This window comes from Actinia tenebrosa, unplaced genomic scaffold (assembly GCF_029948245.1).
Source record: "Actinia tenebrosa isolate PJP-AT-01 unplaced genomic scaffold, QUT_ActTen_1.0 PGA_scaffold6__47_contigs__length_16458017, whole genome shotgun sequence".
Taxonomy (NCBI): domain Eukaryota; kingdom Metazoa; phylum Cnidaria; class Anthozoa; order Actiniaria; family Actiniidae; genus Actinia; species Actinia tenebrosa.
The window spans coordinates 10,650,099-10,663,599 of record NW_028292583.1 but is presented as its reverse complement, the minus strand read 5'-3'; the positions used below and the strand labels follow the sequence as shown (position 1 = coordinate 10,663,599).

The following is a 13,501-nucleotide window of genomic DNA, read 5'->3' as shown; positions in this document are numbered from 1 at the left end:
TGCTTCAGTCACATGGGAGACTGTGTGGCCAAGACGTAAGCTAAAGCTAAATAAAAATCAAATGCGTCAATCAAACATATTTCTTTTTCACTTGTTTTTGAATAATTAATTGAGAAGATAAAAACGTATTCTTTCTTCTTGATGGCTGTCACATCAAAAACAGCAAATATTCATAACCAATATGAAATACCATGCGCACCGTGAAATTTCTACGTCTTAAAATCTTTTCATAGTTTGTTGATCGAAGTATTATGATCATCCGGTGGATGTAGTCATGAGAAAGAATGTTTGATGTGACTGACCTTTCGACTACCTGAGCGGAAGTCATCTTCAGAGTACAGTATAATGATTAAATTTTAATGATTTTAAGAACTTGCAAACGTTTGCAATAACTGAGAGCGCCTTTCGATGTGGGATACATGCGAATATACTAACGCATGCGCAAACAATTCTCATCCTCACTGCCGTCATCGTTACAGTGTATATTACAGAGATTAAAATTCATTTTTTCAAAAATCTGCACGCAAGGAAAAGATCTTTTCAAATTTATGCGTTTTTGTTCATTTTAAGTGTGAACGCAAGACTACGACGCTTGGGAAGATATGCGCTTGTGATGTGTTACTTCATCAAAATTACGTAGCAGTGTTTGTTTGGAAACTCCTTCTACACCATGTGGCTCTCGCTTTATCATCTTAAAATAAGGACTGATTTATGTTCTCATAAACATGGGACGTTTTTTACAGACCCGAAAACGCAGTACAGTTGGATAGTTGCATAAATAATATATACATTTCCTATTTTGAAATAGTCTTTATTGTGTCTTTATTGTATAATTAGGAAACATGTAGAATGGCTTTGCACCATCACATAATGGCAGCCATGACGGGAGGCACAACAATAGTATTTTACCCCTGCAAAACTGAATTCTTTCTTATGTAAACCAGATTCGACAAGATTCAATTGTTCCTGCCTCCTGTCATGGCTGCCATCGCGTGATGGTGCAATGCAATACGACGGTTTGCCATTAGTATGTGAATATGATTTAGCCACTTGGTAAAACATTTTCTGCTTTCATAAAAATCACTGTATGCATAAAGAATAATAAATATTAGATATTAAGTAAACACCCCCTCCTTCCCATAATGCCTCAATATACACATTGCATTCCATTTGTTCCTTCTTAATAAAGATTTTCTTCTTAATCCTCATATATCACAACATATATCTAATAACTTATTCCATAATTCTAATCATACAATTCACTTTGCTCACCAGATCGCCAATGGCCCAATTTGAAGTGGAGATAGGATTATACTCAAGTGTCGAAGTAGGGTGGTTTCAACGTCAGAAGAGGGCGAACCTTTTCCATTCAAAAATTCTTTTATCAGGAAATATTAGTGACGATCATGAAGTTATCGACTTGACGCAAGTACTGACTAAAACTTGCCCGATCTTTTTTCAACGAAAAAAGTACATTTTCTAGCGATGAGAAATTGGTTGTTATTTGGTGCTCATTAAACTAAACTGGCTACTTAATTCCCTCATGACCTCTTTGTGCGCCATGCCAGTTTTCTTTACTTTGCCGTAATTGTCTTTGACGAACTGGGCAAATCTGTTAGGTGTTCTTGCTGACTGGGGAGTGCCATCTTTCTTTAGCTGGGGCTGGAGCTCGAAGCGACTGAGTAAAGATTGAAAAAAGAAGAAATATTTTATGACGAGAACTTTTGTGGTGATTCGACTTGTTGTTGCTGCTAATAATGATTAACATATACCAACTTATGTACTTCCTAAGAACGTGCGCGCTCACTGGTTAATTGAAGGTGAATATTGTACGATATTTACCTTTGAATCTCGGAATATTGAGTTGGCAACAAAATGGCATCTGCCAGCAATCGTTTTGCTACAATTTTCGATGAAGTAATTGAAAAAAATGAAAGTAAATGCCATTCCTATCAATACTAAAAAGGCAACCAAGTATGGCCTAAAGTTTTCGCTAAAAGTTTTGCTAAAAGTTTTGCGTGACAAATTCACGCAAACTAAAAGTTTCTGTTTGTTTGTTCTCATTGAATTGTTGTATATAAAAATAAGTTACTTCTGTTACACAAGTTGGTATAATGCTAAAACAATTATTCGCCTCAGGCTCAGTGAATATCGAGAATATTTACCTCGCCGCTCGAAGACTCGCGTCTCGGTAAATATTCCCCGATATTCACTAATAATTGCTAATCATACATGATAATGGTGATGATACATGATGATGATACATGGTGATTATGATACACGATAACAGTGATGATACATGGTGATGATACATGATGATGATACATGATGATGATACATGATGATGATACATGATGATGATACATGATGATGATACGTGATGATACATGATGATACATGATGATGATACATGATGATACATGATGATGATACATGATGATGATACATGATGATGATACATGATGATGATACATGATGATGATACATGATGATGATACATGATGATGATACATGATGATGATACATGATGATGATACATGAAGATGATACATGATGATGATACATGATGATGATACATGATGATGATACATGATGATGACATGATGATGATACATGATGATGATACATGATGATACATGATGATGATACATGATGATGATACATGAAGATGATGATACATGATGATGATACATGATGATGATACATAATGATACATGATGCGAACTACCCTTTAATCTTTAAATCTTACCTGTGACAGTATGCACATCTGTACTTCTCGAGATCAAGTGACTTGGAATGTCGACCAATTCTAAGAAAAACATGACAAAAACTTCATTAAAAATCATAACTGAATCAAACAATAGTAATTGTACAAAGCTAGAATCAAAGTTGATAATCTTATTCCAACAACCTTTTGGCTTTGTTTTGGCTAGTTTTTGATTCACGTTAAAATATATAAAACAGCAATTTTCGATGAGGCAATGACGTCACATTCAAGACCACATCACCATTCTCTTTTTACTTTTATTTATCATTAGCATTTTAATTTTCATATAGAAAAACTTCAAAGAAAAAGCACAGCACTTCTAGTGGCTTTTTAATAAATTCATTTACATCGAAGCCTATTGAAAATTAATTGTTTTTCCCCAAGCAGTTCGTGCCGGTCATCAGGTCATAATGCATTATCATGTATGATCCAAATGACGTTTGCCTTCAAACGGAACAGGTTCGCATCAGTGGGCAATCAAGAGACAACAGCTACAGTACGGCACTGGAAAACGAATTTTCAATCCCCTTGATCATTTTATCTAACAAACATTTCTATTCCTTGATATTTAGTGCTTAAATGATATTGAAATTCTTCATTTTGTATGTGTGGAATGTCACGCACCCGACCGGAAAGATGGCCTGTGGTCTCTCTCGTGACAGTGATGTCAGCCTCAGCTGTTCATAGTTTATCACCCAAGGGTATCTTAGTCATTACACTGGCCTTCTTTCTGTTTTAGAGTAGACGACATGGCGTGATGTGTGGCGCGTTTTATGGCCACTTAATTTTCAACCATCTCGTGATCTCTGATGACTTTTCTAATAAGATATCGGCCCTTCACTAAAGTTATTATTAAATTGCGAATTTAATCCGAGGCTCTTATATTAAGTAAATAGATACATTTATCTTGGTGTACAGCTGTAATGTTTTCACATTTCCCTTGAAAAAAAGATTCTGCTTAAGTTTTATCCACAATCATGTGTCTTTTCATGTGCAACCGTTAAACAAAGAAATGATGTACTCTAGGGAATGACACGTAGTCTGAAATAGGATAACATTGCGCCCGAGGTAAAAAGGTTTCGAAACAGTGATTAGTGAGTTGATGTCTAAGGTGGAGTGGTAAGGGGGAAGGGAGGGGGGAAGGGAGGGGGGAAAGGAGGGGAGGTGGTTTGAGACCCAAGACATTATGCACTGCCGACTTACGAGTTGGAGCAGAATTCATTGGTACAATGGTAGGTATACTTGGCATTGATCTTGTAGCTATGGCAACGGCTGATTGGAGGCAGATCCTTATGGATGAAGTTTGCTCTTCTTGCCCTAGGGGGGTAGGGAGGGAGAAATGTTTGTAAGAACGAATACATGAATAGATAAATAAATGAAAGGAGTTTATGCATTTTTGGTCATCCAGGGGGCAAATAGGCCGATCTTACCACACAAGCAAGTCTTGCCACATGACCATACATTTATTTGTAAATCATACCGCTTTCAAAAACAGTTTACTCCCAAAATACTGAACATATTACTCTCAAATTTTCAGTAGTTACTAAATAAGACATTCTCTTTCGATTTCTGGAGTCGGTTTGCTCGTAGCTTGAACTTTTTTATGCTAATGAGTAAAAAACGTAATCAAAGTTCAGCCTATAGACAAAGCTTTGTCACAATAATGGCATTGATTGACATTTATGGTAGGCACATGTTGTAGGTATGTAGCGTAGTCTTTTATGTAATGCCAGTCATTTTTCTCACCAGTTTTTCCACATGGGACCGTGACCGGCTCGAACTCCATTGATCAACCAGGTAGCAGCGTGACACATCTCATGGATCAAAGTGTCACGCAATCGATCTGAAGTGTTAACAGATATCAAAAATTGATATTAATAAATATTTATTCATCAGTGTTGTGGGATAAGTGGGGTAATAACTCGTTTATTTTACCATAGGAAACCCACATTGATGAAGAATCAGAATGAAAACGAAATAAAAAATTGAAACAAATGAAATTAAAAAATGACCCAGAGGACAGAAGAGCACACCTTTTTATGGGCTGCCTTAGCTTTTATCAACACAGCGAAGTGAAGAATCACCCAAGTAAAGATGGATATACAAGAAAATATAACAATCTTACCTGCAGAATCAATGACTTTGTCAGCCAGTTCTATCCTGGCAGTTGAGACACCATTTTTCCTGGAATATGGAAAAGAATCAGGCTCTGGTAAGGAATTTTGGATTAGGGCTGGGCAATATGATGATGATGCATGATGATGATACATGATGATGATACATGATGATAATACATGATGATAATACATGATGATACATGATGATGATACATGATGATGATACATGATGATGATACATGATGATGATACATGATGATGATACATGATGATGATACATGATGATGATACATGATGATGATGATACTGATGATGATACATAATGATGATACATGATGGTGATACAAGATGATGATACATGATGATGATACATGATGATGATACATGATGATGATACATGATGATACATGATGATGATACACGATGATGATACATGATGATGATGATACCTGATAATGACCCATTACCTTCCATAATAACAAAACCCTGCAGTGCTTCTCATCTTGTTGTTCCATGTGATGCCAAAATCAGAAGGCAGCTGTAATCAATATAACAATCGAAATGAAAGTTTTGTTAACTTATACCCTGGGACCAGTTTCGGAAGTTTCGGAAAGGTGTATTAGTACTGGAGTGAAAGTGCCTCTACAACCCAGAGCAACACCTTTCCAACTACTAAAATGTGTGTCCTTCATCTCAAGAGTATATATCTATTTGTTTGTCAACTACAAAGATATCCTCTTTCAATTTTAAAAGTATTGGTTTCTATTATTCACAGTGAAATACCTTATTTTCAAAGACTGTAGCATTGTACAGCTGAAAAAGTTCCTTGACAAGAGAGTCTTTATTCTTCTTAAATTCTTTGTGTGTAGAGTAAGGTGTGATGATTGATTCTAGAGCACTGTTAGGTCTCTTTGTGTTGTCTGAAAACACAAACAAATCTTTCAATCAAATTTCTTTATAGTATATGACTTCAGGGTCTCAATATTAATATTGTGGTGGGTTACCTGTGGCAGGGCGTGGCTGGGTTTTCCTGGCACTAACGGGTGTTTTCCATGAATGACCAAATGTTTTTCCTACAGACAAAAGAGACAAATAGGCATTTATTGAAAGCTAACTGTAACCCTGTAACTGCCTTTGAAGTCATGGAAATAAGGGAAAAGGTGTCAAATGAATCTATCGCCATAGAGGCTTTGCATGAACATGTGCCAACAACCATGTTAGATGGTCATTATATGGAAGTCAAAATAGAATCCTTTTACTCTTGGGAAACAATTTTTTTCTCACATACAAAACGATTGTATTGTTTCTGCCATCCAATATTTCTACCATTGTCATCGCATGAAACCTCTTTGGCTTCAGAACCCTTTGCAGCCATCAAATTGAATATAAACACATGTAAATATAATATATATATTTACCAGAGATCCTTGATGGTGGATGCAATGGAGTAACAAAATTCTCTTCTAGGTTTTCTTTTTCTTCGTCACTGTCATCTTCCACTTGAAATACTTCATCATATTCATTTTCCTCTTCTTCCAGGACAAAGTCGTCTTGGACGATAAAATCATCAAGATCATCTGGTTTTCTTGGGCCGTCCCTGAATAATGAAATCACAATTAGTTAGGAATCTTGTATCAAATGAAATATTAGATAAATCTTTTATTTTATGGCTGTGAGTCGTTGCCAAGTCTCTTCAGCCAGAGGCTAATGTTTAAGCTCATTATTTGATTGCTTCATAACTACATGACTAACATTTTAGCCTACAATCAAAGAGGTTGAATGAGATCTTCACATTTATTACACCTTTTTAAGTTTTTGACCCAATTGATGTTTACTATCGACTTTGATAAACCTGCCAAATTTATATTAGCTAGAATTTTCAGCTTTGCAAATGTGGAGGGGGTGGACTTAGGGAAGAAATAGGGTTTTGGTGATTTTTTGCACATCCAATAAGTTTTATTCCTTGTACTACTAACCCTGATTGAATACTGTCCTGTGGAGAGTCACTCCATCGTGGAGGTTTAGGTGTCCTCACTTTGACTAAAACTAGAGAGATTAATTGGAATATTTCTCATATCATTAAATTGCCATTTTTATTCTTCTGTGTTGTATGATTGATTACAAAAAGATATATTATCATTTGCCATCATCATAATAATAATTGTATCATCATGTGTCATCATCAATTTGTATTATCATGTACCATCATCACATAATAATAATAATAACTACAGTATCATCATCATGTATCATCATCATCATGTATCATCATCATGTATCACCATCATGCATCATCATCATGTATCATCATCATGTATCATCATCATGTATCACCATCATGTATCATCATCATGTATCATCATCATGTATCATCATCATGTACCATCATCATGTACCATCATCATGTATCATCATCTTGTATCGTCATCATGTATCATCATCATGTATCATCATCACCATCATCAAACAAGCAGGTTTGGCATTACCCTTTTGTGCACAAAACCTTAGTACAACTGGATGGAGTATCACTTTCATAACTTACAAGAATCCAGATCATCTGAATCACTTCCTGTGCTGTGTTCTGGATTGTATCTCTTGAGGACTCTTTCTCTAAGACTAAAAAGATATTTTATACCATGACAAGAATTTAAAGCTATGATTTGATAGTTAGTCTGCATGAAACCTTTTAAATTTCCCTTCCATCCCAAGAGGAAATCAGAAGGGAAGGAATGGGAGTGGATGAAAGTAAAAAGGGAAGGGAAATGTAGTTAAAAGTGGTGGGAAGGAGGAGAGAGGACAAGAGGAATGAGATGAAAGGAGAGGAATAATAAATGAAAATAATAATTAATAAATATATTTATTTAAGTGTGTAGTTGTTCTAGCGCTTTTGCACTAATATTGGGGACACTTTTGGCTCGTGTGCACTACCACTTCATTCAATATTCTATGAACACAACGCTCAACTCACATGTTGATTTTTACAGAGGGAGGAAACCGGAGAACCCAGAGAAAACCCTCGTAGCATAGGAGAGAACAACACATCAAACAAACTCAATTCACATGTGTCTTGCAGGGCTCGAACCAGTGACCCGACCCATTGGACTCAGAAAGGTGAAACACGTAATGTTAGCAAAGGAAAGGAAAAGGGAGGAAAGTAGAGAAGAAAAGAAGAGAGCAGATAAAAGGAAATACTAGGATAAGAGGAAAGGAAAGGAGAGGGGAAAACAGAAGAAAGGAAAGAGTGTGGACATGCAGAGACAGACACCCATCAGTATATCGACTTATACTGTAAGTTATATGTATTTAGCAAAAGCAAGTGACAGCATCACGATGCAGTACCTCTTATGTGGAAGAAGGAAAGGGCTGTCATCATCAGGTTTTGTCTTGGGTAATCTGATACCCTCTACTACTGTCTCTACTGTCTTGTTGTTGTTAAATTGTTTACCAAAGGATTTGGAAACTTTACTGTCATCACCATCATCATTATCATCAATGATGATGATTTGTTTAGGAGAAACTTTACATTCTTTCTTCAATCCCTTATTTGAATCGTCTAATTTGAGGTCATTTATCTCTTTACTTATCTAAGAAAATAAACAAAAATTACCATCTCTATATCACTTTATAAATAGTCACCGATATAGTCATTTAATAGCCCGGGCGAGTTTAATAGCGTCAAAAGCAGCCACATTTATGTATGAAGCCTACCTTTGCAATTAAATCATCCACTGATCTCTCGAACCAGCCTAAAGTGGAACCAACTTCCCAAAGTTTAGTCGCCAAATTATCTTTGTTTTCAGATTTTCCAGCCATTGTTATCTTTCGATGAAGCAGTTGAACGACTTGTTTTGTTCAATTCTTGCCATCGTGGAAACCAATAGCCTCTCTGCAGGCCATATTAAGAACTAAAGCATATACTTATAGCTTCCTGGCTCTTGAATTTCGCTATTTAGGGATGAAAATTGAGTAAAAAGTTTGGATGAAGAAAGAAAACAAAAGATTCCAATTTGAAAACTCGCGCCTCTTGAACCATGCTAAGTGACCAGGCGACATGTCCTGAGGCCTGGTTATAAACGTTCGAATTGACAGTCACTTTGTACATTTCATTTCTTGTTTATAAACAATACTTTAAAAATGTGTTTATAGTTATCTGACTGAATAAGAGCATGGTTCCTTTGAGGACAGGGATCGCGAAGATATTAACATCTACTCTTCTACAGGATTGTAGTTTTCTCTGCAGAAAAATCCCTAAAAAATCAACTCGGTTCATGAACTTGGATCAAGGTTCATTCTGCGTACAATCTAAGAATGGTATTGGAATTCCACACCTCTACAAAACTAGTTCTGCGATCATTTGTCTTACTCGAACTTTAGGGTATTATGATGATGGAAATAGGGAAAAAATTAGACGTGTTGGTTCAATGCAACGTTTGTCAACGCCATTCATGAAGAAGAATATCTTAGACAAAATTCACTCCAAGACCACAACATCGAACAGGCATTTTAGCGCCGCATCTATAGTTAATGCATGCCCAGAACGTATACAGCCATATATGAGACTTATCCGATTTGATAAACCAATAGGCACATGGCTACTTTATCTTCCGTGCACCTGGGGTATCACCATGGCAACTGACCCTGGGTGTATGGTTGATGTGAAGTTACTGGCTCTGTTTGGTGTTGGTGCTCTAGTGATGAGAGGAGCTGGTTGTACTATTAATGATATGTGGGACTCTGATTTTGATAAAAAGGTTGATATATGCATGTTATTATAGACACATCAGAGTATACACTTGTTTCAATAAAGTTAGTCACCAAAAAACCTAGAAGGCTGAGATCACTGAGGATCATGGGAAGCTTTTAATATCAAACAAGTAAAGCTTTTGATACAATTTGCAGCTTGAGGATGCTCAGAAGAGGTGAGACTGTAACTGGTAAAAGATCTAAAATCCATCAACAGTTATCAAAGCGGTTGAAACATGTAAAATATAACTACCCATAATCCTTGTTGGTCTCAGCTTTGTAGCTTTTCAGGTGACTAACTTTATTGAAATAAGTGTATATAGATACGTATCCAATAGAGGCTAATAGACCTCTTCAGCTTGGGGTAATGTTTTCCCATTTCAGACCACGTGTCATTCCCTTGAGAATAAGATTCTTTGTTTGAGCTGTATCATATTCATGTGTCTTCTCATGTGCAACCGAGCGCAAACCTTAAACAAAGAAATGATACTCTATGGAATGAAATGTGGTCTGTAGTGGGAAAACATTACGTCAGAGCCAAAGAGGTCTATTGCACCATCATGTGATGGCAGCCATGACAGGAGGCACAACAGCAGAGTCTTATTCCCCTGGGAAACTGAATTCTCTCTCTCATGTATAGAGGTTAGACCAGATACCATTTTTTCCTACCTCCTGTCATGGCTTCCATCACATAATGGTGCAAAGCCTCTACTAGATGTGAAACATGGAAAATGAAAGGCCCATTTACACAATAAAGTCATACCCCACCCTGTGTAAAAATGATTAAAAACAAGGTAAAAGATCATTGCAATTTGGGTGCAAGCCCTGTTCATTTTAGAAAACCAGTCATTCTCTAGAGCATTATTGCTGTCTTTACCAATATTAATGTTTTCAACAATTTTTATAAAAACAAGGAAATGGTATCCCTGAGTTTTCATGACCTTTTATCTATTATTTATTTTATTTATTTATGTGTCATTCCCTTGGGTACTATTGCTGTCTTTATCATTAACATTTTGTTCTAGGTTGCCAGGACAATCACACGACCACTAGCATCAGGTGCGATCAGTCATTTTCAAGCCTTAGTGTTCCTTGGTGCTCAGCTGAGCTGTAGTCTTGCGATCCTTCTATCCCTGAACACCTACAGGTTGGTATGTTATGCTTAAAAAGATGCAAGATGCAACATCATTTTATCAATTAATTTTTTGTTGATAAATTCTAGCATCATTTTAGGAGCTAGTTCAATGGGCTTGGTTGTGACGTACCCACTGATGAAAAGAATCACTCACTGGCCACAAATTGTTTTAGGTAAGTACTTAACATATTGTTCTAACCACTATAGGCTGTTCAAAGTCAGGGCTTGGTTAATTTGTAAACAGATCAAATTAGAATTTAGGGTAATGGGTTTCTTGGAAGTTGGAAAAACCTACTGTCAGTCAGAACTCAGAGAAAAACCTTGAATCAAGGGAGACCAAGGGACTCTACTCACATGTGATACTGAGTCCAGGTACATGTATTCAACCCGACACCCCAGAGGTGCGAGGGGCAAGGCGAGTACACAGAGATGTCACCCTTGATCAAAAAACTATAAACAATTACCAGTAGTACATGTGACTGTACACTGCTAATAATACAAAGTAATTTTCCAGTTGAAATGATTTTTTTTAGGGTTAACTATGAATTGGGGCATTCTTGTCGGCTGGTCTGCAGTGAAAGGTAGCTGTGATTGGTCTGTTTGCTTGCCGCTGTACATGGCAGGGTTCTTTTGGACCATGATGTATGACACAATCTACGCTCATCAGGTCAGGCATTCTTACCTTAAACTCTGCCCTTAATCAAAGTCTTATATCCACTGAGATGAACATTACCATTTGCCAACTTTGTTAGTAACATTAAAACCATCCTTTTTTTCCATGAGGGTAGCACTTAATAGACAGAGGCTAACAAACCTGTGGCCCTCGTTCTGTGATCGAATTGGAATTTAGGAGTTGGTTTTTGAGGAGGGAGGAAAACCAGAGAACCCGGAGAAAAAACCCTCAAAGCACAAGAGAGTACAAACTAGAAACTCTGCTCACACACAACACCAAATTGATGAGAGGCGAGCACTCTGACCACTACGCCACCCGTAGATATTGAACCTTATAGATGATGAATATTTTTACTTTCTCTCATTCAGGATAAGAGTGATGACATTAAAATTGGTATCAAATCGACTGCTATTCTCTTTGGTAACCAAACCAAACTCTGGTTGTCTGCATTTAGTGCTGGTATGGTGGCTAACCTAATGCTTGCTGGAATAACTGGTCATCAGTCATGGCCATATTTTGCAGGAGTTGGACTGACTGCTGCTCACTTGGCATGGCAGGTGAGGGAGGACGTGGGGAGAAATGTTCTCAGTTTCCTACAGGGAGGGAAGTGATGGATAGAGGATTGATACATCATGCAAATTCATTTTTAGATTATTGCAGTGGACCTCAACAAACCACAAGACTGCCTTGAGAAGTTCAAGACAAACAAATGGTTAGGCATGTTGACTTTCGGAGCAATCATGTCTGGAGTAGTGTTGGAAGCAACTAAAGATAATTCACAGGAAAATAACGAACATGAAAAAGTTATGGCATAAGAAATTATTGTAGATCGCATTAAACACTTTGCATACATTAAATAATGATTTAATCAACTTGTATACAGTAATGTTTTGGATTGACTATACTGTCTTGTACCTCACCTCAGTAAAAGGGAATTCATGTTTGAGCTCTTTTATCCAGAAACTTAATCAGTCAAATCCTCCCTAGCCCTCAGAAATACCAATCCCCCTTCAAGGGGAGGTATGGATCTTTTCTAGAACTACACAATAAACCCTCCCCAGCCCTCGTAGATTTTAGTCTTTGGATATTATGTTTGAAGTCACTGGTGCTACTAAGTTTTGAAAGTAGAGGTACTCTAGGAGTTATGAGATTGTAAGCTAAGTGCCATTCGACAAAAGCCTGATATGTTTGACTGGGCAATATAAGATTGACTGTTGTCAATGATGATCACTCTATATCACTTGATTGACCACTTAACCAGGGTTGATTGATCGGTAGTACTCAGCTGCTAGAAAAAAATGTACTATAAAATTGCGTCAATTGAAAGGAAACACATAATATAAAATGATTTATGAAAATATTCTCATTTTCCAAGATGTAATTATTTTAAGCAGATTTTATTGAAATATAATAATGACAAATTGATAATAATTATTAGTGAAATATCTGCAAACATTGGCTATCCACTTCTATTCTAATAACATGAAAATCACAAAGTAAATAGTATTAGCTAGACAAATATGTATTAATAATATAGTATATTGTTATATAATAAGAGTATCAAAGGTTTTTTGTACAGTACAATTATTAATTGCTGCTAGAATTAATTCAAAAATAAGTTATATTTGGTGAAGAGTATAATTAATTTTAGTAGTGTGGTGCAATGACTTGTGAGTCTCACTGTTAATAGAGTGCATACGTCCATATATCTGTGAAAAAGGTAACTTACAAAATTGTATGAATTGGTGCAAAGTTTTGAAGGTCTACATTCCACTAAACCTTCTTAATTTGTTCAAATTTATGCAATTTTTCATAAAGTTTTTCAGTTTTTTCAATGGTATGCACTCTATTATAAATTTCTTGCACTAAATTACAATCAATTGGTAAAAACAAAAGAATTCCCATCTCTTGAGAATTGTGTTAATATTGTTTATTGTTTTATGATCCTAGGTTGGGATTTAGTGCAAGGGTTCTATAGACCTCAAGCTTGATCATAATGTTTTACCCATTTCAGACCACATGTCATTCCCTAGAGTATCATTTCTTTGTTTATCTGTTGCAATAAA

At 36.4% G+C, this 13,501-nt stretch overlaps 2 protein-coding genes across 4 annotated transcripts; one reads left to right on the top strand and one right to left on the bottom strand.

Annotated features, from left to right (window-relative positions):
- Positions 1–813: 813 nt before the first annotated feature.
- LOC116287333 (uncharacterized) lies at positions 814–8,925 on the bottom strand. Its single transcript, XM_031694000.2, has 13 exons — positions 8,593–8,925; positions 8,224–8,468; positions 7,427–7,500; positions 6,861–6,930; positions 6,303–6,481; positions 5,889–5,957; positions 5,668–5,804; positions 5,352–5,422; positions 4,893–4,951; positions 4,514–4,610; positions 3,971–4,084; positions 2,750–2,809; positions 814–1,678 (listed from the first exon to the last, which is right to left on the bottom strand). Exons 1-13 carry the CDS (start codon positions 8,695–8,697, stop codon positions 1,501–1,503), a joined length of 1,458 nt encoding a protein of 485 aa, XP_031549860.2. The 5' UTR covers positions 8,698–8,925; the 3' UTR covers positions 814–1,500.
- Positions 4,858–13,483, top strand: LOC116287334 (4-hydroxybenzoate polyprenyltransferase, mitochondrial). Of its 3 annotated transcripts, none has more exons than XM_031694004.2 (6): positions 4,858–4,979; positions 10,653–10,774; positions 10,850–10,935; positions 11,296–11,429; positions 11,804–11,992; positions 12,086–13,483. In XM_031694004.2, the coding sequence occupies exons 1-6, from the start codon at positions 4,959–4,961 to the stop codon at positions 12,248–12,250; spliced, it is 717 nt and encodes a 238-aa protein (XP_031549864.2). In that variant the 5' UTR covers positions 4,858–4,958; the 3' UTR covers positions 12,251–13,483. The 3 variants fall into 3 exon arrangements, with proteins under 3 accessions (XP_031549864.2, XP_031549862.2, XP_031549861.2); XM_031694002.2 differs by lacking the exon at positions 4,858–4,979 and adding an exon at positions 7,807–7,995; XM_031694001.2 differs by lacking the exon at positions 4,858–4,979 and adding an exon at positions 8,903–9,635.
- The last annotated feature ends 18 nt before the right edge of the window (positions 13,484–13,501 follow it).